General features: G+C 37.3%; 1 protein-coding gene across 1 annotated transcript in view; it reads left to right on the top strand.

Moving 5' to 3' along the window:
• LOC129718544 (uncharacterized) overlaps positions 1-27,402 on the top strand; it is a 435,671-nt gene that overhangs the window by 403,920 nt on the left and 4,349 nt on the right. The window contains exon 6 of the mRNA XM_055669415.1: positions 9,260-9,488. Within this exon, the coding sequence (XP_055525390.1) occupies positions 9,260-9,488 (229 nt within the window). The remainder of the gene's footprint in view (positions 1-9,259; positions 9,489-27,402) is intronic.

Raw genomic sequence — 27,402 nt, 5'->3', positions numbered from 1 at the left:
ATGTGCTTTTACTTTTTCTGATTAAGGAGCACTTGAATGCCAACCTTATCGTCGAATTCCACCGGTAACAAGCAGCTGCCACTCGTCTCCGGCTCAATATTTCATCCGGGAGTAATGAACTAACTGCTTTTTGAAAGCTCTACCACCGCTGCCGAACCGTGCAGTATAGCAGCAGTAGCAGCAATCGTTTCAAAAACTAGGAATTAATATAACGAGCAGAAATTTATTTTACTATATAACTTACGTGGAAACTAATTTCCGAAAAAACTTTCCCCATTTATTACCGCTTTTAGCGCGTACTCCTGATAGCTTCTGAACGGTCGGTTAGCCTCGGGAAACCGGTCGGGCGCGCAGTCAGAGTTTCCGCTGGCATTGGTGAAAACGAAGAAAGCAGATTTTCAGCACATCTGCTTCTTCTGGTTCCACTAGAGCCCTTGAACCCAGCGTACCGTTTGTAAGAACCCCTTCGTGGAGTGATCAACGCATTTATTTGTTGAATTTCAGCGGACATTTTCCGGTGCGCGTGCGTTTGTATATGTTTCAAGAGCACAGAAAAAAAAATCAAGAATAGGCGCCCGTACCTTATTCCGAATTTGATAGGTTAATCTTTTGCATTCATTCAAATCAACATGATTCGGCCATAATGCTTTCGAGAACTGCAGGTTTACACTAGAATTTTGCACTGTGATTGATGCAGGATGGACCAGCGAATAACAAGAAAGCTTCGAAAGGGTGAAGAGAATGAGCGTTGATAAGTTGGCACATTTTTCATCATCTCTTCACCTGGTGCATGGCTGCTCTGGATGGCTAGCTAGAGGCAGCTTCATTTTTCATCCCTACCGGCAGGCAAGCAGACAGCTTCGCTGCTTCCGCTTTTATTTTCACTCAAGAGCTGTTTCTTCTGGATTTGGCTGATTTTCTTTGGTTCAAGCAGCGAAAGCAGCTTGCCGAAGAAGACGGCATTGATAAATGTTTAAGAGTTTAAGTTTTCACTCGGTGCGTCGTTTGCGGTGCGGACCAAGGACTCGCTCTCGAATGACGGTGGGCGCGGCACGGACAGACTTCATAGAATATGCAGGATCCATCTTACAATAGCACGTCAACAATGGAAACCGGTCGGAAGCGATCCGATGGGGTGGGTTCTCTTGATGAACAGCGGGACAGATCCGGTGAAGGAGTTTTGTGGTATGAAAAATAGATAGCATTGTTGATGAGTTTGAAGTTTGTGTTGCTGGCTGGGTGTGAAAAATTTGTCTGTTGACTGTTTTGGACTTTGCAGTGTAGTTCACTGGAAAGAAAGGTCATACTGAATGTTTAATGGAGAGATATTTTTTCTCCACTATATATTATAAAGCACATTTTTCAAAAACGAAACTGAAATGGACTTTCTATTGATAGTGCTCGAAAAGTACTAAGGCAAGATTTGACTAAATGGCGGCTTCAAGACCGGTAGCAGATTCAATTGGTAATAAGCCTGTTTCTCAAGCTCTGATACCTTCTGTGCTGTTTTCTGTCGAATATTCATATTAGTTAGTACCGATATTTGTGCCATGGACCGACGAAGTTCAAATATAGAGAACTTATTTTTTGGAAAAAATCTAGTTTTTTTTTATTTTCTACAAATTATAAAATTTGTTAGTTTATTAATGAAAGATAATAGCTATTCAACAATTCCTATGAATTTTGGTGTCCCCAGTCATTACCGAAATACGTCAACTTACGTGAGAGTGTCGTATAGAAATTGCTCGCCGGGTTCGTGGCTCTAACGTTATGTTTACGAGGAAACTCATTTTAGTCTCTGAAAAAACGGTAACGGTTAGGGACACCAAAAGGAATGGTTAAACAGCTTTGATCTTTCATTTTCCCGGTTTGAGCTTTTGGAGTGAATAAAGAGTTGTTCTTCGAAAATTGTTCACATTTCTGGAGATATCTCAAAAGAAAATACACTTAAGTCGCTTTTTACGCAGGGGGTGCGTGCCGCGTAAAAAACCGCGTAAATTCTCGAGTGAAGAGAAACCGAAATCCGCGTAAAAAAAATCGCGTAAATTCCGGAATCCGCGTAAAAAATCCGCTTGAAAAACCGCGTAAAAAGCAACCTTAGTGTACAGTGCTTTTTCGATTTTATCACGGTCGAAAAAAATTTCATCCTGAATTTGTCAAAACCGTGAATTTAGCGAAATGATAAAAATTGGATTTTTTGAGTTGGATTCAATTGAAATTTATATTTTGAGTAAAATGATGCACTTTCATGATTCAATGATATATAATCTCAAGATACAAATGAATAAACAAAAAAAAAAAAAACAAAATTGAACGTGAATTTGGTGAGTAGTGATAAAAACGACTTTTGATAAAATCGAAAAAGCATTGTAATTTCTTCACAATATTCTAAATTATTTTATTGGTTTTCACTTATATATCTAGATAAACATTTCAAAAGGTCCTATCTCCTTTCATCGTTTTCCGGAGCGTCTTTTCACTTTAGTAATGGTTCAGCTTTAGTAATTCTCCCAAGCGTGGTTTTCGTTCAGAAGGCTAGAGTGATCCCTCCTTTATCAACTTGTGTAAATAACCTGTCATAATATCATAATAGCTGTTTAATTAGTTGAATTGTGGTTGAATGAAAGTGATCGATTAAAAAATCTATCAAAGCAGATAAGACCTTTTGAAATGTTTCTCTAGATATACTCTAGTTCAATTGCAAACTTTAATGTTTCTAAATTAATTCCTCAATCGAAATTGTTAATGGATTCTACATAATTTATAATCAATTTCAGAATCTTTTTTTTTACTGCTTGATATACTGTTAAGTGTTGATCTAGTAATGTTGTTTCGTTTCAGCAGCCTACAGGGTGACAAAAAAGTCCGGTCACACAGAAAAATCTCAATATTTCAAAGAATAAGAAGAAATTCGGAATCTGGCTTTCATAGCTTTATTCAGTAACTCATAAAAATACTTCACAGACGATATCTCGGAATTACACCATCTTTTTCTCTGATCGAGCCAGCTTCAGACGTCATCGGCATCTCGTCCCAGATTTTCGTGATCACTCGCTTGAATTGCTCCAAATTTGTTATTTTATAGTCGTTCAGCTTCGACATCATGTATCCCCACACGAAATAATCCAGTGGATTCAGATCCGGAGACGACGGAGGTCATTCATTCTTCGAAATGAAATTGGTCAAGTTTTCTCCACACCACGCCTGAACAACCTTTGCGGTGTGGGATGGGGCGCCATCTTGCTGGAAGCAGTAGTAATCGTCTTCAAACAATAGTTCAGCTTGAGGCAGAACATTTTTATTCAAAACCGTGTCCAGGTAGTACGCTGCGTTGATTTTGACCCCTTTATCGATGAAAATAAGAGGCAGTTTACCCCTTTTGCAAATGGTTCCCCAAACCATCACTGACGTCTTATTTTGGAACCGGGAAACGTTCAGCTTGTCCGCAGGAGCTTGCTGGAGGCTCACACTCCGAACTCGATCATTTCGGCGATTGACTGTTTGCTCCAAGACGAACTGCTTCTCGTCCGAAAAAATAATCTCTTCATCTGCGCGCCAATCGAGCAACTCCCGCGACCGTTGGTACCTCTTGTCCTTTGTAGCTTCGGTAACCCCATGAACCACCTGTTTTTGTACGGCGAAGTTTTAAATCCTTGCGCAGAAGCAGGCGGATTGATTCTCGGTTCATTTTAAGGTTCATGGCCAGCTTCCGTGCAGATTGGGCGGTATTCCGGCGAATCCGGTTTCGTATAATCTTTTTCAGCCTTGGAGTTCTCACAGACCTTGGTTGTCCAGATCGTGCCTTGTCCTCGGTGCCTCCGGTCTCTAGGTACCGATTTATGGTCCGGTAAACGAATTACCGGTTGATTCCGAGCGGATTTAGGTGTTTGAATATGTGTCCGGGTTTGTACCCTTTCACATATTCAGCGATAACAGCTGCTCTTAACTCTGCCATGGCTCACAACTCAATGTAAACAAACTGCACAGAAACGAAACTCTGCCACTTTGGGCAGCAAAGTTAACCCTTTTATTTGACATATAGATGGCACCAGAGAGATGCAACGTGTAGGCTACAGGCGACCCCAAAAAAGTGTGACCGGACTTTTTTGTCACCGTGTAGAGCCGTAGTGGCTCGTGCCGTATCATAAATTTTCCCCCATGCTACTCGGTTCTGGGCTATTCATCGCCAATTTCCAAGACGTCTCGATACTCGCAGATCCGCTTCAATCTGGTCAAGCCATCTAGCGCGTTGGCCCCTCTATTCCTGGTGCCGGTGAGGTCCTTGAAGAGAACCGATTTTACCGCACTGTCGTCCGGCATCCTCGCGACATGCCCGGCCCATCGTGGCATTCCGACCTTCGTCAGGTGCACAATGGAAATCTCTTTAAGTAGTGCCTGCAGCTCTTGATTCATACGCCTACGCCACTCACCGCTTTCGGTTTGTACTCCACCAAATATTGTCCGCTACATTTTCCGTTTAAATACGGCCAGTGCGCGTATGTCCGGCGTGGGCAGCGTCACTGTTTCGAGTCCATAGAGAACTATGAGTGTAATTAGGGTTTTGTACATCGTCAGTTTCGTGCGGCGGCGTATGCTCCTGGGAAGGGCAAAGTAGGCTCGATTTCCAGCTTGAATACGTCGTTGGACCTTTTTACTTGTGTTATTGTCGGCGATTACCAGAGATCCCAAATATACGAACTCCTCTACCACTTCGAGTTCGTCGCCGTCCATGATCACCGTCGGTGGGAGGCTCCATTATTCATCTCAGCCCAGCCCATATATTAATCTCAAACAACATGAAAACACAATTGAAAATAGAAAAAAAAGCATATTTTCTAACTAAATCGAGTGGCTAATCCATGGAATGGATTCTTCTTAGTTCACTTTAGATTTCTCATTAAGTAGAATCCTCAAAAACTCATTTAAAAGCTCTGAATTTGATATAATAGTCAGGCATCTGCACTCGAAAACTCATTTATTTCAACAACCAACCTCAGAAAACAAAATCCGCGCATTGTTCTGTACGGCTACAAGAGGACTCGTTCAGCAGCCAACCAAAGTTTTTCTCATCACTAGCGGACCATTTTTTATTTTAATCACTAAACAAAATCACTCACTACACTAAGAATACTTCAATCTTTGAAATCCTAACCTCAAATTTCCAAAAATCAGCTTGAATTAGCAGAAATATATGAGATGAATTTTTACAATTCCTAAATTTCAACTCTATGTATTTTCATCTGTTTTCCGGAGGGGGTCAGCCCACCTCCTTCTTCCCTGTCAGCATACGACCGAGGTTCCTCCACCGATGGCCATAAAAAATCCATAATGGCAACCTTGCTGTCCAATTGTATCCTTTCTCTGAAAGTGTTGCTCTGAAATGGATAAAAATCAGAAAAAGAATGAGAATGAGAATAAGAATGAGAATGAGAATGAGAATGAGAATGAGAATGAGAATGAGAATGAGAATGAGAATGAGAATGAGAATGAGAATGAGAATGAGAATGAGAATGAGAATGAGAATGAGAATGAGAATGAGAATGAGAATGAGAATGAGTATGAGAATGAGAATGAGAATGAGAATGAGAATGAGAATGAGAGTGAGAATGAGAATGAGAATAAGAATGAGAACGAGTAAGAGTAGGAGTAAGAGTAAGAGTAAGAGTAAGAGTAAGAGTAAGAGTAAGAGTAAGAGTTAGAGTAAGAGTAAGAGTAAGAGTAAGAGTAAGAGAAAGAGAAAGAGTAAGAGTAAGAGTAAGAGTAAGAGTAAGAGTAAGAGTAAGAGAAAGAGTAAGAGTAAGAGTAAGAGTAAGAGTAAGATTAAGAGTAAGAGTAAGAGTAAGAGTAAAAGTAAGAGTAAGAGTAAGAGTAAGAGTAAGAGTAAGAGTAAGAGTAAGAGTAAGAGCAAGAGTAAGAGTAAGAGTAAGAGTAAGAGTAAGAGTAAGAGTAAGAGTAAGAGTAAGAGTAAGAGTAAGAGTAAGAGTAAGAGTAAGAGTAAGAGTAAGAGTAAGAGTAAGAGTAAGAGTAAGAGTAAGAGTAAGAGTAAGAGTAAGAGTAAGAGTAAGAGTAAGAGTAAGAGTAAGAGTAAGAGTAAGAGTAAGAGTAAGAGTAAGAGTAAGAGTAAGAGTAAGAGTAAGAGTAAGAGTAAGAGTAAGAGTAAGAGTAAGAGTAAGAGTAAGAGTAAGAGTAAGAGTAAGAGTAAGAGTAAGAGTAAGAGTAAGAGTAAGGGTAAGGGTTAGGGTGAGGGTAAGGGTAAGGGTAAGAGGAAGAAGAAGAGGAAGAGTAAGAGTTAGAGTAAGAGTAAGAGTAAGAGTAAAAGAAAGAGTTAGATAAGAGTAGGATTAGGAAGAGAATTACAGCTGGAGTAAAAAAAAGAAATAAAAAAAGACGAAAAAGAAAAAATTAAGATTTGGCCAAAGTTGATCAGTGGTTGGAAGCACCCTCGCAGTATTCAATGAAACTTTGTAGGTGTGCGGGTAATTTTTAATTAGGCAACTTTTCATAGTTTTTTTCGAAAATTTCTCTAGACTAACATTTGAATCAGGTTTAAAAACTTTTATTTTTGTTTCATAAAGTTTTGAAATTGGGGAAAAAAATCTCATCCTCCATATAATCGAACCCCAAATAATCGAGCCTCCGAATGATCGTGTCTCCGGATAATCGAGTTCGACCTGTATTTCCAAAGGAATTCGATAGCCTGCACTCCCAAAAGATGATAACAAAAGTTGAATGTTGTTTAAAATATGTTAAGCGTTGCTTGACCAATAAATAGTTAATGGGTTCGATGATGGCAATTTCGGTCACGGGTTACTTTAAAACACGTTTTATTATGTCAAAGCCGACGTTTCAAGGATATATTTCCTCGTCCTCAGGGCAACTACGATTAACAGTTTACAATTTACATAGATTAGTCACACGAATTAAGTTATTACATACACAACTTACAAACAAAACAAAACAAGTTCTCGTCAAACTATGGTGCATTGGTGTTAAATTGCTGTTGGTTAACTACACTACACTGTGGGTGTCAAATATGTAAAATAATTATTGGTTTGTGACTTTTCAAAATTTAAAAATGCAAACGGATGAGCTACACTTACACAGTATCTTCCAACACACATCACACACGATTAAAGCCGTCGGGAAATGTTGCGTCAAAACGGAGAGAAATAATGTTGCAAGACAGAGATGGAGAGTGATAGAGACTGTACTAGTCTGCATCAACATGTGAGAGATCGCAGCGTGCCGGAGTAAGCGATGCTTAAGTTGTTCGTGTCCGTTCTATAATTTATAGCGGATCTGTCACATGCGATGTAGCACATTTCTAATACCTGTAATGCTTGAATCCTGTCATTATCCTGTTTAAAATAGATCCTGTTTATCCTGTTTAAAATCCTGTTTAAAATAGATCAAATTTCTTCAAACCAAAATTTTTTAGACGGACAACTTATTTGACTTCAACTCTATAAAAGTTATTTGACAATTGTTGTCATGTCCAACACTGTATCACGTTTAAGGTGTTTTATAGACAAGAACTAGTTAGTTTCAAAAATATATCGGTTGACAAGTTTTCTCTATCTCTCGTCATTATTTAGATATAGCGACTGGTCGTGTTGGTGTGAAATCCGTCAGAGCTAATCCTAGTTAAAGTCACGTGAACGTGCATGAATTTCACTCATGCCTCTATGTTTGTTATTAAAAAACTGCAACAATCGGCTAGCTTACCACGAAAGGTCCGAACATAATCGCGCTGGTCAATAACTGGAACTGGTATTTCTAATCCAACTTCCCTCGTAGACCTTTTTGATTTTCTCGTTATTTTAAAATATGTACAAAATTTAACGATTTACAGTACAAGGCTTCATTTATTTAGCGCACACTTTCTTAACTGCACTCAAAGCATTTATCGAAAACAAACATTTTGTTCTGAAGTTAAACGGGTGTGATTTATTCGGAATTTTATCCCCTTATATCTCTTTCGTTTCTCTATCGGGAAATCACCTCTCCGAGAATTTGTACTAAACTTACCCATATCAGATGCGAGTCTCATACTCAGCCATAGAACTCTAATCATTCATATCGCTCCTGTCAGTAAGGGATGACCTGGGTTGATCGCTCAGTGCGCCAAATTCAATCAATCTTCGGAGTGTCCGATTGAGACGTGCGGAAGTTTCAGTGCCGGCCGGGCAAACAAGTTGCGCTAAAAGTTCTGCGAGTGATTTATTTCGCCGCAATCAATCCGACGCGGTAGCCATGTAAACAGTCCAAAACTTTTCCAGCCATAAATCTCGGCAATTAAGGCGAAGCGAACGAAACAACAAAATGCACCTATATTTGTCGATTGGCGTCTAGTTGGGCTACTTTCTTTACTTTTCGAAAGTTGAGGGTGTTCGGAAAATTTATTCAATTGTTGCAAATTGTTACAAGTTACTCTCATTTCATATTTGTCCTGTTCCAAAATTTAGTAACTAAAAAAAATCCTAGCGGGATATTTTTTCCACTATCAGCTGCTTGATATCGTTTAGTCGCAGTTTTGTGTTCCATGAGACAGGCTTTCCTTCCATCGATCATTTTTCCGCCCCACTGAGAAATCAACTACAGATAGCGAAAACTTGTTCCCAAAAAAATAACTTTAAAAGCTCCATTACGATGACATATCGTGGCTCTACTCTGGAACTCGGTGCGGTGGAACAAAAAGCACTCGAAAGCGAACATCACTTCATTTGTCAGCAAAAGAATCCCAACCAGGCAACCGAAATTCGCAGAAAGAAAAGGCCCCGGAGCTAGCATCAGGAATCGCTAACGTACCCTCCAAACGGGGAACCGACGGAAAAACGCGAAGGTAGGGGGGGTCACAAACCCATTGTTGCAGCACGAAAGCAACCGCTTCATTGGGTAGACACCCCTAGGAGGACAGTTCACAACATGAAAAATGTATTTAATTCGTTCCCTTCGGGGGCCGACAATCTCTGTTTCGGAGAGCGTTATCCCTTTGTTTTGCACCCGTTTTTTCATCGGGGTGCTGATCCCTGGCAAGAAGAAGCTATTTCTGCCTGTCACGAAAATGAAATATTTACGTGCAGTAACACACAAGTCACTTTCCTTTGTCGTCGTTTCCTAGCCGAAATCCAAAGCAAAAAAAAATACAGAAAAGAGCCCGCTTCTAAGTTTCAGAATGTTAATCGTTCGAGGATTAAAATGTAAGCTCTCATAAAACTGGCTTCATGTTTATTTGTTTTTTTTTTTTCCTACATTGCAGATTTTCACCCCGGAACAGACGGTGCGAACCACGACGGACAATCTGATGACCACAGCCGCTTCGCTGAGGCTTCATCTGCAGAGTTCGCACTTCAACGGCGTCCAGATGGCGGGAGGTGGTGGCAACGGAGCGCTCATTCTCAGATGTACCGCCACCATCGGAAAGCTGTACGAGCGATATGCGGAGCTTGAGCTGGGTGTACCGCAGCGGGATCCGGTTCCGGCTAGAGGTGAGCGTTTGGAAATATTGCACCTGTTGCGGTGGAGTTGCGCATTTTAGTCGTATTTTCCAATAGGGAAGCAAGTGAATTCCGTACTCTAACTATCTTGCGTAACATATGGTTTCAGCCAAATTTTTTTCGAAATTGATGTCAACATCAAAGTAACAGCTAGTCATGAAATATTAATTATATTTTTTGGCTATCGGCCAATCTACTCTGTGGAAAGAAATAATTTGCCATCAAAAAAGTCGATCTGTTCTCCATGCGTTTTTAGCTATTTCACGGTCCAATATTTTTTGCACAAATGCAATCAAAATTGAGTTGTCCTAATGGGAGTTTGTTGTTGAAAATTTAAATTTAAAAATATTATTCTAAATATCATATACAGTGAATATAATTCTGATTATATAATTTAAAATACTCGGGGTTGTAAGAATTTCAGTTTTTAGACTGTCAAAGTTTCAAAATTTCACGTCGTAAAGCAGTTTAAGCATTTAAAATTTCAAGATAGTAATATGTGACTATTGAGCGTTTTCATACCAAATGATCTTGAAATGCATAACTACTTGATCGCTCATTTACGATTTGATCAAAACTTCGCACACGTATTTCATATCATCTTTTTGCTGTCGAAAAATAAATTGTGTCATTTTGATCATGCATTTCAATGGACCTATGGTTGTTACTGGAGAACCGCGAATAATCTATCAAAAGGAATATATTTATAAAAAGCTCGAATATTTGATCAATCTCAAAAGCATGAAAAATTAGTCACAAAGTGCTCTATGATTTGAAATTACTGGTTTAATCATATTGCATCTTTTAATTTGGATGTGAAATTGATTAACTAAATATTTATGTTGCATTTCTCCATCGTGAACTTTTTAAATTGAAATTTAGTATTTAGTAGTTGAAAAAAAAATTGTTTTACCTGCAATTTATTTTCAGACAATTTTTCTGTACAACCAAACATTACTGAGCTACAATGCTTTAAACAAAACCTATATCAAAATGCCTACGTCCTTTTAGACAATTAATTTTGAGTCTGGAAATATTGTCCATATATTGTCGAAGTGGAAAACCGTTACAGTGCGATGGGAAGTGTCGGCAGTGGTTTCATAAGGCATGTGCTACAGTGTCAGATGCGGAATATCAGGAAATACAAACCGTTCCCAATAAATTTTGGCTTTGTGTTCCCTGTAAGGAAAGCCGAAATAAGAGCAGAAGAAGCACACTAAACATGGCTGATTAAACACTGTCCACTGCGCAACCAGTAACTAACACCGCTGCTAGTTTGTCAGGATTAGAGGTCATAATAACACGGATCGAAACCAAGCTTGACCAATTAATCAGTTGGCAGAAGGAAGTCGTTTCCGAAGTAACTCGAAGAACTGCGAACAACGACGGAAACCCTAATGGACGAGCAACAGCAATTGCGTGAAGATAATTATGAACTGCGAAAGCAGCTAGATTGGTATGAAATCGAAATCGATAGACAGAAACAGGAAAAGTGGAAGAAATCTTTTGAGATCTCAAATTTCCCAGTAACAGAAAATAAAGACCTGGGGAAAATCGCCGCTGGTGTTTGTCAGGCGATCGGAGTGAATCTTGAAAGTGATGATGTGAAGGAAATCTTCAAGGCACCCAATAATATGTCCACGAAGTCCCAATTTCCTCCATCAATTTGTGGTAAATTGTGCAACAAAAAGAAGCGAGATGAAATTATGGCGAAAAAGAAAAAGTAACAGATATTTGTTTAAACAAGCAAGGGATCTGAAACGAAACGGGCAAATATAATTTGCTTGGTTCAGGGACGGAAGATTGTTGGTCAGGAAAACGGAAAAATCAAAAGTGAAAGGAATACTTTCCACTCAAACACTGAATGAATACGCTAAATGATCCAAACCTTCACCTACAGTTCCAACCAAGCACAAGAACAATAAGCTCAGTAAACGAAGTATATTTTGCCAACCAAAACTGTTTAAAAATTTTCTATTTCAACGCGAGGAGCCTAAAAGAAAAACTCACCGAATTGGAGTACTTGCTGGATGAACTGCCCAGTCCGGTTGAAATCATCTCGATTACGGAAACATAGTCGCATGCAGATACGGAAATATCCATGTCATTACAAAACTATAAATGCTTCTTCGCATCACGATCGACAAGAAGAGGAGGTGGTTCAGCTCTATTTATCCACGAAAATATCCAATGCGAACTTGTCCGAAGCTACTGTGATGAGTATAACAGTATTGTTGCTGTCGAAATCGGCACTCGGAAAAAAATCACTCGTGTGAGTATATACAGACCACCTCAGACACTAGCCTCAAAGGTAGATGATTTCTTCGATCTTCTAGATGACTTTCTTTCTGGCCAACGCACAATGGTCCAGAAACCAAATTTAGGGGGAAATTTGGGTCTAGAGCTCTATAGCAACATTTTAGAGAAAAACTTTCTTCTACAAAGTTGTTACATATGATAATTCATTCATTGAAAAATTATCAAAAATTAGGGTGACCAACATTTTCGATGCAATCAAGTATCTGACTTTTTTATCTTTGTAGATAGAAGAAAAATTGGTTCTACAATATTATAGCTCCATTAATTTTAAGTAACTTTAAAAACAATAGTTTTTCTCTATCTTTGAAAACAACCTATTTATATCGAAAAAACCTAAATTAATCCACCTAGCGGTCAGACTAAGCCTTTCTCATTCGAACTTAATATTTGTAAAAATAGATTTACATGAAACGTATATTCACTCTTTGGGTTCTAAAACATTGATGTTGTAATTGAAGTATAAAATATGATATTTGACGTAATGTTAGTGTATGGTATATCCCAGATTATGAATTTTTTGAAATTTATGAATTTCCCATAACTTCAAGATAACTTTCCCAAGACCATAAATTAATAACGAAATCCACCTTTTTCCCATATGTTCCCAAGAAACCTTTTTTCCATATGCTTTCAAGAAAAGCCAAAGCAAAGTATTGCTTTGTTTCCCACTCACAAACCATAATTTCCAAACCACTCATGATTCCCACAAGTCCCAAAACGATTAACAAATCCTTTAATTTTCTCACCAGTCTGAAGTACATGTCTAGCAGTTATTCTGGGTCACGCTCCTTCCCAGCCAATAAATTATTTCCAACCTCACAAGTTGCATAACTAAGCTAATGCACTTGAGTTGCATAATGCCTTACTGCCACAGTGAGAGTATCCAATGTCACTATCCCATGTCTTGTCCAGACCTATCCCAAGCCCAATGCGATGTGCGCATATGGCTGCAAAATAAACAAACAAACTCACAGGCTATCTGCGCCTGCCGCGCACGCCTGTATGTTTGTATGTTATGTATTCAAATTACCAATCGTAGCGGCGTCATCAAGCTAGCCCACGATTGGATGACAAGTAAATGAGGTAGCTATGTTTTTCTCCCACTAGTTCGTAGTATTAGAATTAAGCAGCGTAAACTTAGCTGTAAGAACCAACCTGTAAACCTAAAAAGAAAATAAAGATTATTGAATGTTTTAACGTCAAAGTGAATGGAGTTGATCTAACTTATTATATGGCGACCGACAGAGTGATCTGCAAATCGTCAGATTGCAGAAGTTCGTGGCCGTGAAGTGAAAAGTGAAGCAAATACGGAAAGTGTTAAATCCTCGAAAAATGAAAAACAAAGAGACTTAGTGACCTGCTCAGAAATGCAGAGTGAAGAGTGTTGGGACGACGCAGACGCCCCTGCGTATACCCCAAACGTAGAACAGAAGAAAATTATAAAAAAAACGCCACCCCGTATGACGAAGGCACAGAAAAAAGCGGGTCTACGCGGGTGAGCGTAAAAGGTGGGAGTTGTTACGGCAACAATCTGAGTGAAAGTGCAAAGAACTAACATTCGAGAAAATTATGAACAAAATTTTAAAAACTATAGACTAAAAAGTGACACTAAAAATAGTAACGATGGGGAAAACGCAGTCGAAGTCCGCGACGGTACATAATGCGGACCCCCAAGTGAAAATCATTAAGAATCAGGAGCTGCATAGCGAATCATTGCAAACTCACGAAGTGATGTTATGGGTGATTATGTGTGTATCTTTAGTTCAACTATTGCTAACCGCGTATGAAATGTTGAAACGGCGCATTAATAAGCGCGCGCTGAAAATCGCGAAAAGTCTCCACGACATCAGCCACGTGTAGTGAACTTTCAAAAGACTTTATGCCACCGAAAGATGGCTGTTAAAAGTGTTTAAATAAACAATAATTAAAAACAGTCATGGGCAACTACCTCGCCTGAAGAAGGTAAACAGTGTTAAAAAAAAAAAAAAAATTTGAAACATTTTTGATAAAAAACTTAACGGTAGCTACCTCGCCTGAAGAAGGTAAACAGTGTAAAAAATATATATATAAAAATAAACCAAACAAACCGTCACCATCAATGGATTCACTAGTGTACAGTTATCGAAATGTTCGCATCAGCAGCAGAGGTCAAGCTTCATCACCGATTGTCAACCAGCCTGTACGACAAGACAGCAGCAGTAATGCCAGATAAGTGATACTTGTGTTTGTATAATAAATATAATAATTTAAAATTTAAAAGAAAGAAACTCTGCTAGAATTTTGTGTTTGCATAATCAATATAATAATTTAAAATTAAAAATCTGTTCATGCTAAAATTTAAGCAAATGATTTTGCATCATATCGAATCTAGTTGGTAGTAGATGGAACGGTTGAAAGAGATTGAAGCTTTCATAAACAGAGAATATCTTAATTTATGTAAAAATAAAACTAGAGGAAGAACATTATCGGGCATACAAACCAAAACAATTCAACTTCAGGAATTGTTTACAGAATATAAAATCTTATTACAATCCCTACGGTATAGAATCAGAACTGAAAACTGGAATGAGGAAGTAGAAGTCTATACTAAATTAAAGGAAACATATAACAAATGCATAAATATTCTGGACAACACCCCAGTGACTCAAAGAGGGTATGATAGTGAGCCTGAAGTTACTGATAAAAAACTTCTTCTGAAACCCGACATTAATGATTCGCTTTCAAGAGCAAACAGCGATAATAAATTAGCAACACCGAGTACCATTAACTCGTTCTCGAGAACGAACAGTGATATTCACTTAATAAAAAGAAAATTTAAATTAAAAATTTTAGCCAAATTAATCATTAGGTGTAAACGTGCTCATACCGCAGTATCAATGGCACTTAATATAAAAACAGCAGCCGAACTGGCTACCTTAATTCCTGCGTATGATGGAAACTCCGGAGGAGTTAAATCCTTCGTGGACGCAGTAAATTTAGTTAAGACAATAGTACCCACTGAAAACAAAGCAGCGGCTATTCAAGTTATTTTAACTAAACTAAGTGGGAAAGCGAGAAATCTATTCGCTACAATTCCGGATGATTATGACGGAATTACTCAAGCTTTGATCAGCAATTGCAGTGAGAAAAGTACGTCAGATTCAGCTAAAAGTAATCTGAATAACTTAAAGTTAAAATCTCCAAGCGATTTGCAAAATTTTACTAAGCAAGTAGATTCACTTGCTGAAAAATTGACTGAAACCTATATTACCGAAAAAATTCCGAGCGAAGTCGCAAAGAAAATGTCTCAAAAAGCTGCTATCCAAACATTGGTAGCGAATGCTTCAAACTCAGAGACAAAAATAATGTTAAAAGTAGGTAAATTCACCAATCTCCAGGAAGCCATTAATATAATGGTGGAGAATGAAAATGTTACTACGTCAATATCGAACGCAGTGGTACTAAACGCCACGAGTAACAGAAATAGATATCAAAACAATAACGTGAACAGGATACCGCAGAGGAATAATAATCAAAGAACTAATTTCAACAATCGATATCAACCACGATTCCCACTTAATAACTATAGAAATCATAGCAATCATAACAACCAATACAATCAACAGCAGAACAATAGAAACTTTAATCGGTTTAATAGAGGTTTTAATCAAAATTACAACCAAAACCATCAGTTTAACCCGAATAGAAATTTCGAAGCTGCAAGAATGTTTTTCGCAAGACAGCATAACATTCCGCAACTACCGAGCAATATTCCGACTCAACATCATGAACGCTTAGTTAATCCCTGCTACGCGCAAGTAGCAACGGAATCCAATCAACCAAACAGTCAGCAAAACGCTAATAACCAACAGTTAGCAATACCACAAAATGGATTTTCCAATCCAAATTATTTTTTTGGCCAACAGTAACAATTGATCCTAGATGTCGACTAACTAGTCAGTTGTTACCAACCGCCACACCGATATTGACAATTAATTTAAATGCATCAAACTTTATCCAGGTCAAAGTGCACATGACCGGGAATACAATTTGTAATTTAATCATTGATACTGGAGCTGATATATCGTTATTTAAAGCGCGTAATATCAACCCAGATCAATCTGTAAATATTAATAATAAAATAAAATTAGTTGGTATTACAGAAAATAGCGTAGAGACTTTAGGCTTAGTTAACACCGCACTATGCTTTAACAATAGCCTAGTTTTGAACCATAATTTTCATTTAGTTACGCCCGATTTACCTATTCAAGCGGATGGTATTTTAGGACGTGACTTCTTGATTAATTATAAATGTATTGTAGATTATGAATATTGGCTACTTACATTTAACATAGAAAATATACAGATAGCGATACCCATTGAAGATAATTTAAACGACGGCTTTATGATACCAAGCCGCAGCGAAGTTATCAGAAGAGTCCCACATTTAAGAATCTCAGAAGACATGGTAGTTCATTCTGAAGGGATTTATCCAGGAGTATTTTGTGGAAACTCCATTATTTCAGCAATAAAACCGTACGTTGAGTTTATAAATACTAATAATGAACCATTGTATATATCTTATTCTCAATTTAAACCTACGTTAAGTCGTTTAACTGACTATGTTATTCTTAACGTGAATAAAAACAAACGTCAGCATGAAAGAAGATGTGAACGAATTTTAAATAACATTAACATGGAAAAAATTCCGCAATATGCTAAAGAAAAATTTATGAATTTAATTAATAACTACCAAGATATTTTCTGTTTACCAGAGGAAGTGGTTACGCAGAATAATTTTTATTCACAGAACATTGTTCTTAATGACAATGTTCCAGTATACATTCCTAATTATAAGACAATTCATGCACAGCATGACGAGATTGACAAACAGGTGAACAAAATGTTAGAGAGCAACATAATTGAGCCCTCAGTATCTTCATATAATTCTCCAATTTTACTGGTGCCAAAGAAGTCTAATGACAATGAAAAAAAATGGCGCTTGGTGGTCGATTTTAGACAACTCAACAAAAAGATTTTAGCGGATAAATTCCCGCTACCGAGAATTGATGACATCTTAGATCAACTCGGTAGAGCAAAGTATTTTTCAACTCTAGATCTCATGTCAGGTTTTCATCAAATACCGCTAGACAATGAATCTAGAAAATTCACCGCCTTTTCAACAAAAAATGGTCATTATCAGTTCACAAGATTACCTTTCGGACTTAATATAAGCCCGAATAGTTTTCAACGAATGATGACAATAGCCATGGCAGGTTTGACGCCAGAGTTAGCATTCATTTATATTGATGATATTGTAATTATTGGTTGTTCAGTTAATCATCATCTTTCAAACCTAACTCAAGTTTTTGAACGTTTGAGATACTATAATCTGAAACTTAATGCACAAAAATGTAATTTTTTCAGTACAGAAGTGACATATTTAGGTCATAAGATTACTGATCAAGGTATGTTACCTGATGATTCCAAATTTAAGGCTGTGTTGAATTACCCAGTACCAACAAATGCAGACGAAGTTAGAAGATTCGTTGCATTATGTAATTATTATAGGAAATTTGTGCCAAATTTCGCAACGTTGGCATATCCTTTAAATCAGTTGTTAAAGAAAAACACGACGTTCGTTTGGACTGAGAAATGTCAAATTGCATTTGACAGTTTGAGAAATATTTTAATATCACCAACATTGTTGCAATATCCCGATTTTTCAAAGGAATTTATACTGACGACAGATGCTTCAGACGTTGGATGTGGAGCAGTTCTGTCTCAACAAACACAAAATGGAAATTTACCAATCGCTTTTGCAAGTAAAGTATTTATTCAAGCAGAGAAAAATAAACCTGTTATTCTGAAAGAACTAACGGCTATTCATTGGGCCATTAATTATTTCAAGCCTTACTTGTATGGAAGAAAATTCACAGTTCGGACAGATCATACTCTTTTGGTTTATCTGTTTGGAATGAAAAATCCTACTTCTAAATTGACCAGAATGCGTCTCGATTTAGAAGAATATGACTTCACAATAGAATACATTCCAGGCAAAGGAAATGTAGGAGCTGATGCGTTGTCTAGAATAATCACAACCTCAGACGAGTTAAAGGATATAAATATATTAAAAGTAAATACGAGATCTATGACTAGAGAGACTCGAAAGAATAAAATAAATGATATTATTACGGGTGAACGAGAGTCGACGCCAGAAGAGATTGATCACCTCTCCGCGTACTCGACTAATAACCCCTCTGAAACAAATAAATTACTTAAGTTAGAAACAATTGTAGTCGCAAATGAATTAAAGTTTATAATAAAAAAAAAATAGTAAAATTGTTGCACAAGTGCATCAACAGTTAAATAACGGAAGTCAAATTTTAGAATCTGCTCTTCTGAAATTAGAGGATATCATGGTAAAAATGAATCAAGGAAAAATAGCGCTGTCGACTAACGACGAAATATTCAAAATGATTACTGTCGAAAATTTCAAAAATATAGCTAATACACTAGTGTATTCTATACAAATTATAATTTATAAACCACCAATGATGGTTACAAAAAAGGAAGTAATACAGAAAATATTACACGATTATCATTACACACCTACAGGAGGACACGTAGGACAACATAGACTGTATCTTCAAATAAGGGAAGTTTACAAATGGTATAATATGAAAAGATCGATTGCAGAATTCATCAAGGCCTGTGAATTATGCAAACGAAACAAACTCATAAAGCATACAAAAGAAAAACAAAAAGTAACTACAACTCCATCATCTTGAGAAATAGCGAAATAAAAGAAATGACTCTTAATTTCAAACAATTTAATTACGAGCGATAGCGGGAACTTTCAAATAGTACGATACCACATTTAAATTATGTTAAAGCCATATATATATTGATCAAAACAGGTATAGTTTTAAATAGTCTTTGAATTTTTTTTTTCCATAACTTTTGTGCCACATATGATATTGTTTTGAAGTTTGTTATTTTTAAGTTTGAGAGATGACTCGTTCGTATAACACTAGTTATGTTCAAATAAGTCGTGTAATCTTTGAGATAATAGAATTTCGTTGTTTAAACAATTTAATACATAACGGTTGCTTAAGTTCGATTATAATCAAATGGAATGGGAACGTATAGGGCAACCAAACTTTGAAACTACGTGTTCAATTATAATTCATCAATTAACTCTTAACTAGCCCGTTCATCTCATATCTATATTTTCAAATCGGTTGTGTAGTTTCTGAGATAATGAAGTTTCGTGATTTTCGATCGATCGATCGATCCAGCCATCTCTGAGAAAAGTGAGTGAGAAAAAAAAGTTGCACATACACACACACACACACATACACACATACATACATACATACAGAAAATGCTCAGTTCGTCGAAAGGGGTCGGGTGGTATATGACATTCGGCCATTGGGACCACTTTTATACCTTTGGTTTTTCCTGTGATTGCTATACCTTTCTAGGAGAAAGGCAAAAACATATTTTACGCTCTAACTTTTTTATTTCAAGTTTCATCTCAAAACTGTCTTCGAACGACTTTTAGAGCTTTTTAAGAAAAACAATTTGCGATGCTGCCATCGTAAATATCTCAATTTTACTCAAAGTTATCTATATTTTTTATCAAAAAATATGCGTTTTTCATTTGTATGTTATTCTTTTTGGGGCAAACATAAAAAATATCTCTTGGTCTCATTTTGAAGGGCATACTTGACTCTATAAATGGAGGAACTTTTAGAAATATGTTATTTTTAAATTTGAGTAAATTCAATTTAAAAACAAGACGAAAATTTCAATAATTTTATACATTATGCATATAAAAGCACCCAGATTTATTTTTTGGTATTTTTTCTTATAACTAGACGTAATTACCTTCAATTTGACCCAAAAAGTTCGAAAATCGATCAACTGGTTCAAAAGTTATTAATTTTTTTAAAATTAAATGCATCGAACACAGTCGTTTTTATGGTTACCCTATTTCGAAGTTGGTCACGCAAAGTGCTTCAATTGTGCTCAAAATCGCAGGGATGCATCTATGTTGAAAATAATCAAACCCGTATTGTTTAGTTGGGTTGTTAAGGGGACCAGCTCCGAAATAGGGTGACCATAAAAACGGCTATATTCGATGTATTTTATTTAAAAAAAATCATAACTTTTGAACCAGTTGATCGATTTTCGATATGTTTGGGTCAAATTAAAGGTAATTACGTCTGGTTATGAGAAAAAATACCAAAAAATAAATCTGGGTGCTTTTATATGCATTATGTATAAAATTATTGAAATTTTCGTCTTGTTTTTAAATTGAATTTACTCAAATTCAAAAAAAACATATTTCTAAAAGTTCCTCCATTTATAGAGTCAAGTATGCCCTTCAAAATAAGACCAAGAGATATTTTTTATGTTTGTCCCAAAAAGAATGACATACAAATGAATAACGCATATTTTTTGATAAAAAATATTGATAACTTTGAGTAAAATTGAGATATTTACGATGGCAGCATTGCAAATTGTTTCCATCACTCTATACGGAATATCCATGTTGGTCCTAACGTCCATTCAGTCGGAGACTGTAGTTAATAGCGGAGTTAGTTTGAACTCCCTAAGTATGCGAAGGTGGCCAATTTGGTCCCCTTAGAGTATAGTTCTCCCCCTTTGCAACCTTAGAGCGCCAAGCTCTGCTTTCTTTTTCACATGAAGATGTAGAGGCAGTAGGCAGAGCATTGATCCATGGCTGCAGTTGGAGTTGGAGTTGTTCGCATAGCGCTGGTAACCGAAAGACATGCAAATCTTTGACCTCTTTAGAGTTTGGCTTGCGCAGTCACTTCGTTCACCTTAGGCCACCACACAAGGGCAGCACAGGTGATTCTTGGTCCGGCAATGGTTTTGTAAGACCAGAGTGCCAAGTCTGGTTTCAGTCCCCAGGTCTTACCGAACAGAGTTCTGCAGGCTCAGATCGCCGGGGTCGCTTTCTTAGCGGTATGATTCAGTTGTGCAGACCAGTTTAGTTTCTTATCCAAAATGATTCCGAGGTATTTGACTTCATTGCTGAAGCCCAGTATACCTCTATTCAGTGTTGGAGGAGTGATGGAGATCTTCCTTCGTCTACTGAATGGGATTAGGACTATTTTAAGGGGTTTATGTTTAGACCCTCCTGTAGACATCGTAACGTGGTGGCATTCAGAGCCGCTTGCATTCGGCTCGACAGAGTTGCGTCATCTTTACCTCTGACGATGATGACGATATCATCAGCGTATCCAATGACCTCGTATCCAAGCTGTGAAAGCTTATTGAGAAGTACGTCGACAACTAGTGACCATAACAAGGGCGAGAGAACTCCTCCTTGCGGGCATTCCTTGATCACTGACATTGTTGCAGACGAATCTCCCAAGATTGTTGTGATCACTCTGCTAGAGAGCATTGCGTGTATCCAAGTCCTTGAAGTGTGGTCGATTCCCTTATTGTAAAGAGCCGTATTAATTGATGCAAAGGACGGGTTATCGAAGGCCCCTTCAATATCAAGGAAGGCACATAGCGCCGTCTCCTGATAACTCAGGGACTTTTCAATCAAAGTCACTAAGCTGTGAAGAGCAGTTTCTGTTGACTTGCCGCTTAGATAGGCTTGTTGGTTCCTATTCAGCGGGGAATCTTTAAGAGACTCATCACGGATATATTTATCCATTATTTTCTCCATTAGCCTGAGAAGTAATGAAGTCAGATTTATGGGTCTGAAAGTCTTAGGTAGGGTTTTATTCTTTCTTCCAACTTTGGGGATAAACATTACCTTCACCTTCAGCCAGTTATCCGGAACATGGCCCAGGATAAAGGTGACTCTGAAGAGGTTGATGAGTTTGGACATGACAGCTGCGGCGTTTTGGAGCTTAGGATGCAAGGATTGTAAAATTTTGATAAATCTTAATTCTCTCAGGGCCTTAGATTTTCTTACATTACATTCTTACATTAAGAATATTTGAATTTAAGATTATGGGATTACAGGATATCAGGGCTTTAAAATCTTAGAATTTGGGACCGAATTATATAATGTTTTGAGAACTTCAAAACGCTGAAATTTTAGTATTTCTGGTTTTCGTTTTTTGGGGAAATTGAGATGACTGGATTAAAAGCTTTCAGTGTTTTGTAGGATTGTCTAATTTTAGTATTTTAATGTTTTAATACCTTTGAATACTTGGAGTTTAAAATTCTAGATTTATAAGAACTTTATTTCTGGAATTTAAAGGCTTGGAATTTTAGGATTTTTGGTTTTAAATTTTAAAGGCTTTTATCATTTTGAGATTGCAAGATTTTTGTATTTCAAACTATAGGATTTTAGGAGCTTTCCATGTGGACAGAAAAATGGTCCTCTCATCATCGACCCTCCACCACGTCCCCTCTCGTGGACAACCGTGGACAATGACAAATGTTTGTCAAAAAAAGAGTCGAGTTGTTGATCTCATATTAGTTGTTGCATAAAATTCAATGACTTCTCTTTAAACCAGCCAAGAAATTTAAATACTCAAGATTTGCTTCGACTGAAGTATTGTTCGAAAATGGGGTTTTTTCTCGGCTTTACAGTAATTAAGCGATCGAAACGGTTTTATTTTTTCAATGCCCAACGTTTCAATGCTTTATTGCATTTTCATCAAGGGTACTACAAAATAAAAAATACGAATTGGTTAAACTTGCATGATTACATAAAAATTGCAGGCTTACAGAAAGTGTCGTTTTTCGTCTGGTGTTCTATTATTGCATCAATTAATCTAAAAAATAGTCATTAGTAAAGAATTACAGTTAGAACAAACACACATTATTTGTCCAAATTACTTCTATGCTACCGGTACAACTGCTGGCTATGTCAACGGTCATTTTCTATTTTCCTAATCAAGTTTGGGAGGTATCTCTGTGTTCTCTAGTGCGAAACGGTGTTTGTTGTCGGCCGAAAAAAAAAAAATAAAACCGTTTTGATCGCTAAATGACTGTGAAGCCGAGAAAAATCCCCCTTTGCGAACAATAATTCAGACGAAAGCAAATCTTGAGTAACACAAAATGGCGCATACAAACAGAATCAATTTCTACCGGCGAATTGGCAACGAATATGGTGAAGAAACTAGAGAAGCTATGAAATCCTATGTCAAAAACAACCGTAAACTGTGCAACATAAAGAGCAGAAAGAGCTTTTTCGTCAGATGCGGACATACAGATTTTACTCCTTGTCACATCACCAACAGTTTCAGGTCTTGTTTCTTTTCCACTTAGCAAAGAATGCAGGCCAAGAACAAGTATACCACTCGAACAGCAACAATATTGCCAGATGGCCTAGTTCTGTTTGTTTTGTTTAACGGCGACCTTTTTCGCGCCGCTGTCGCGCTGTTGTCGCGATGCGCGTTTGAAAGAGGCCTGCGTTATGGAGTTTACCAACACCTATGAGTGTTATGCGTGATTGGTGAAGTCAGCTTGAACACTTCAATACAACTTCAAAACTCATGACTAGCAACCTAACGTTGTGTGTGAATTATATACTCTGTGTAGAAAATAAGTTGTGTAGAGTATAAGTTTCTCTATTTCAAGTTAACTTAATAAAAGTTAGTTCCGAACTAGACACATATGGTAACGCACATCAATCCTATGATATCACAGTCCAGTGCTAATGGAAAACAAATAGTTCAGTTCATTTTTCAGTTAAAGCTATTTAATGCAGGGTTTTAGAAGTTTCGGATTTTTGGAGTATACGATTTCAAGAAATCAATTATTGAGGATTATAGGATTACGATGTTTTAGAAGTAAAGTATTGTAGGATTAGAAGATTCCAGGATTTTGAATAGTAACGTTCTTTTATCATAAAAATTATGGTTTTTAGAGGCTTAGGCTTATCGGCCAAACTTTTCAAAGTTGGGAGCAGGTGGCTGTGTAGTGCAATTCACCAGATTATCCTAAGGGTATGGTCTGAGGAACAACTACCTACGGACTGGTTGGAAGGACTCATATGCCCTATCTACAAGAAGGGACATAGGCTCGACTGTAGTAATTATAGAGGCATAACCCTCCTCAATTCCGCATTCAAAATTCTCTCCCGTATCCTGTTTCAGCGACTGAGGCCGCAACAGAAATCCTTTGTTGGAGAATACCAATGCGGTTTTCGAGTGGGGCGATCTACAACGGACCAGATGTTCACCTTGAGACAGGTTCTCGACAAGTTTCGAGAACACAGCTTGCAGACGCATCATCTGTTCATAGACTTTAAGGCGGCGTACGACACAGTGAAACGCAACGAGCTTTGGCGAATAATGCTAGAACATGGTTTCCCAACAAAACTAATTAAACTGTTACGTGCGACGCTTGACGGTTTCACATCATGCGTCAGGACAGCGGGCGAATTTTCTGACGCGTTTGTGACGTTGGATGGTCTGAAGCAAGGTGACGGGCTTGAACTTGCTGTTCAACATAGCTTTGGAAGGTACAATACGAAGGGCAGGTGTGCAGAGGAGCGGCACCATCATCACTAAGTCTCACATGCTTCTGGGCTTTGCGGACGACATTGATATAATTGGTGTTAACCGTAGAGCAGTTGAGGAGGCCTTTACGGCTCTCGAAATGGGAGCTGCGAGAACTAGAGAACGGAGTGTGGCGCAGGTACATGAATCACGAGCTGATGAAGCTGATGAAACACGGCAGGTTACAGTGGGCTTGCCATGTAGCATGGATGGCAGATTAGCGACCGGCAAAGATAATATTTAGTAGAGAACCCGATAGAGGCCGACGACTTCGAGGCAGACCGCGCACGCGCTGGATGTGTGCTGTCGATGAGGATGCCAGCGCAGCTGGTGTAAGGGGAGACTGGAGAGTAGCAGTCCAAGACCGAGTTTTGTGGAGACGTATTCTGGATTCGGCATAGGATCTTAATGATCTGTCGCCATAAAGTAAAGCAAGTAAGACATATCCCAGCAAACAAATTGGTTCATATAAATCGCGCTTAACTCTGTTAAATGAACCTTATTTGGTAAATAATGACCATATAAGATGCATCAAATGAGACTATGTGCACAAATCTGGAGGCCATATACGTACATTGTAAAAAAAATTGGTTACGATTTTGTATAACTTCGCATGCTCTCTTGAATGGCCTCATTTGAAACTTTGTATTGCATTGTATACGATTTAGAGGATTGACGCATTTTACAATTTTATATGACACGTTGAATGGCTTTGTATATAACCTGCGTTTATATTGCGTTTATAGGATCTAAATTTCATACGATATAAACAAATTTAATGTTGCATCTTATGTGATTCCAAACTTTACATGCACATTCGAGCGACTTAGAAATAACATCCTTATACGACTTCTGGTTTGGTGGGATATTATCAAAATATTTTTTATAAAAATGAAATTGTCTAGCTCGAAGTTTTATATATTGTACGTTCTTAATTTAGGATGGTAGTAGTTCAAGATTTAAATGTATGAAGATGTTGGTTTGTTACCAGCATCTAATGATTCCACGTTTTATAGAATTCATTCTTCAAGTATTTTAACTTTATTGTACTTAGGAATATCTGGTAAACAGGATTTAAGAATTTCAGTATTTTGCGATCGTAGTGCTTTAGTGTATATTTTTTTTATCTCTGGATCTAAGGAGCTTCAAAGCTTTTAAAATTTTATGAATCGAGGGTTATAGGATTTCGAACATTAGAGAATTTTATGATTTTCGAATTTTGAACTTGATTGAGATGAGATGTGAGATTCTAGATGCTACATATTTTTGGATATCATTTTTTGAGTGTATGGGTTTCTTGGAATTTTGAGATTGGAGGAATTCACTATTCTCGAGTTTCAGCATCTCAATTTATTGTAATATTATTATTTTAGCATTTATGAATTTGGGGATTGTATGATTAAGAAATTCAAATAAATCTGGATGTTGAATTTTACATTTTTTGGTAGTTTTTGGATTTTGAGAATTTAATGTTTAAGGGGTTATATCTACCAAATTTACCAGAAAAGCAAGGCTTTTTTTCATGTTTTTTTTTTTACAGGACATCTGAGATGTAAGGTATATAAATAATATATCATTGGATTGAGCAACTCTTGCAGAATAGAAAAAAATATTTTTATTGCTATTTTTGTTACAAAATGGTGGCTGTGCAGCGATTGCCGTGAATCCCTTTTTTTCAAAGTTGTTCCGCGGCGAGCAGTATAAGTCGTGCCGAACTCCACCTATAACCAAAACAATTTTTCTTTCATTATCCGCATAAGTGTCGCTAGTGAAGTACACATGATTATATTTTTACGGTTTGAAAAAAAAGTTCTGTTTCGACAAAAAAAAATCGACTTTGATTGTTTATAACTTTAGTTGTTGTTAATCAATCGCTTAAATCGTGTGTACTTCACTAGATAATCTAATGAAGAAGCTACAGGTAAAATTTCAAGTCAGTCGGATGTAAACTTTTTCAGTTCTACTGCTCGCCGATTTCGAAAACATGGTTTCGAGAAAAACGCTTTTATAGTTTCAAGTTGCTATAAATCTTAAAAATCGCAATAACAAAGCCCCCAATAATTTTTTTACCTTCAGTCAGCAATCCCTGCGCCGTTAAATTTTCCTTCCTGGATTTTATTTTCCACTTCTGCCTTTTTGTCATCTGATGAATGGCTGCGCCTAGCCTCTTTCGCGATATCAGACATGCGATGCTCAGCAACTTTGACACAGTTGCCGCCCGATCCCACGCAAAACTCAAACTTGCAACTCGTATTTAAGTACTTTTGAATATTACTCACAGTTAAAAAGTATAGAAAAACTTTTACAAAGAATGTACACAACAAGAACTGCTGATCGACTAAACAAAGGGAAATTGTGAGTAAACACGTTCTGTAGAGACGCTATAACGGTCGAAATTTGATGCAGAGACCTCTATATTTCAAATTTGAAACACGATAACAATCGTAGGTAACTTCTGCTAGTTTACAAAACCTCGAAATAAAAAGAAAAACGAGCATCGCTAGATTAAACGAAAAAAGTGATTTTGGAGTATAAAAGTTGTTCGGTAAAAATTGATTTAAACGAACTTTGAGTTTAGATCTATACTTGGGCGATGTAGATTTTGATTCTTGGATAGTTTTAGCATGATTTGGGCCACTAAAAATGAATGGAAAAAATTTTTTTTTTGGTAGATATAACCCCTCAAGGATGTTGGGTTTGTTGGATATTAGAAGTCTATAATTTCATGATTTTGGATTTAACGAAATTTGGGTGTTGAGATCTAAGAATTTTAGTATCACAGGATGTGAAAACATCAACCGTTACAAAAAAAAAACTATCTTAAAATTCGAATCTGTTACCAAGTGGTACCTGAACTTTTTTTTTTTTTTTTGTTCGACGGTGTACCCGGGTACACACAAGTTCAAATTCTTGTTTTTTTTTGCAACTGTCATCCGATCTCGATAGCTTCAGTAACAAAAATTTCAGTGACTTATCACCGGTAAAATCAGCGTTGGGTGGCGTCCCGAAACTTTTTTACTATGCCAGGAAATCCAGTTTTTCGGTGATATGTTCCGAAGCTGAAGAATTTTATGAATATTTTGTAGCATTATTTTCCCTCC

Source organism: Wyeomyia smithii, chromosome 1, assembly GCF_029784165.1.
Source record: "Wyeomyia smithii strain HCP4-BCI-WySm-NY-G18 chromosome 1, ASM2978416v1, whole genome shotgun sequence".
In the NCBI taxonomy this organism is placed as follows: domain Eukaryota; kingdom Metazoa; phylum Arthropoda; class Insecta; order Diptera; family Culicidae; genus Wyeomyia; species Wyeomyia smithii.
This window is presented reverse-complemented; position numbering and strand designations above follow the sequence as displayed.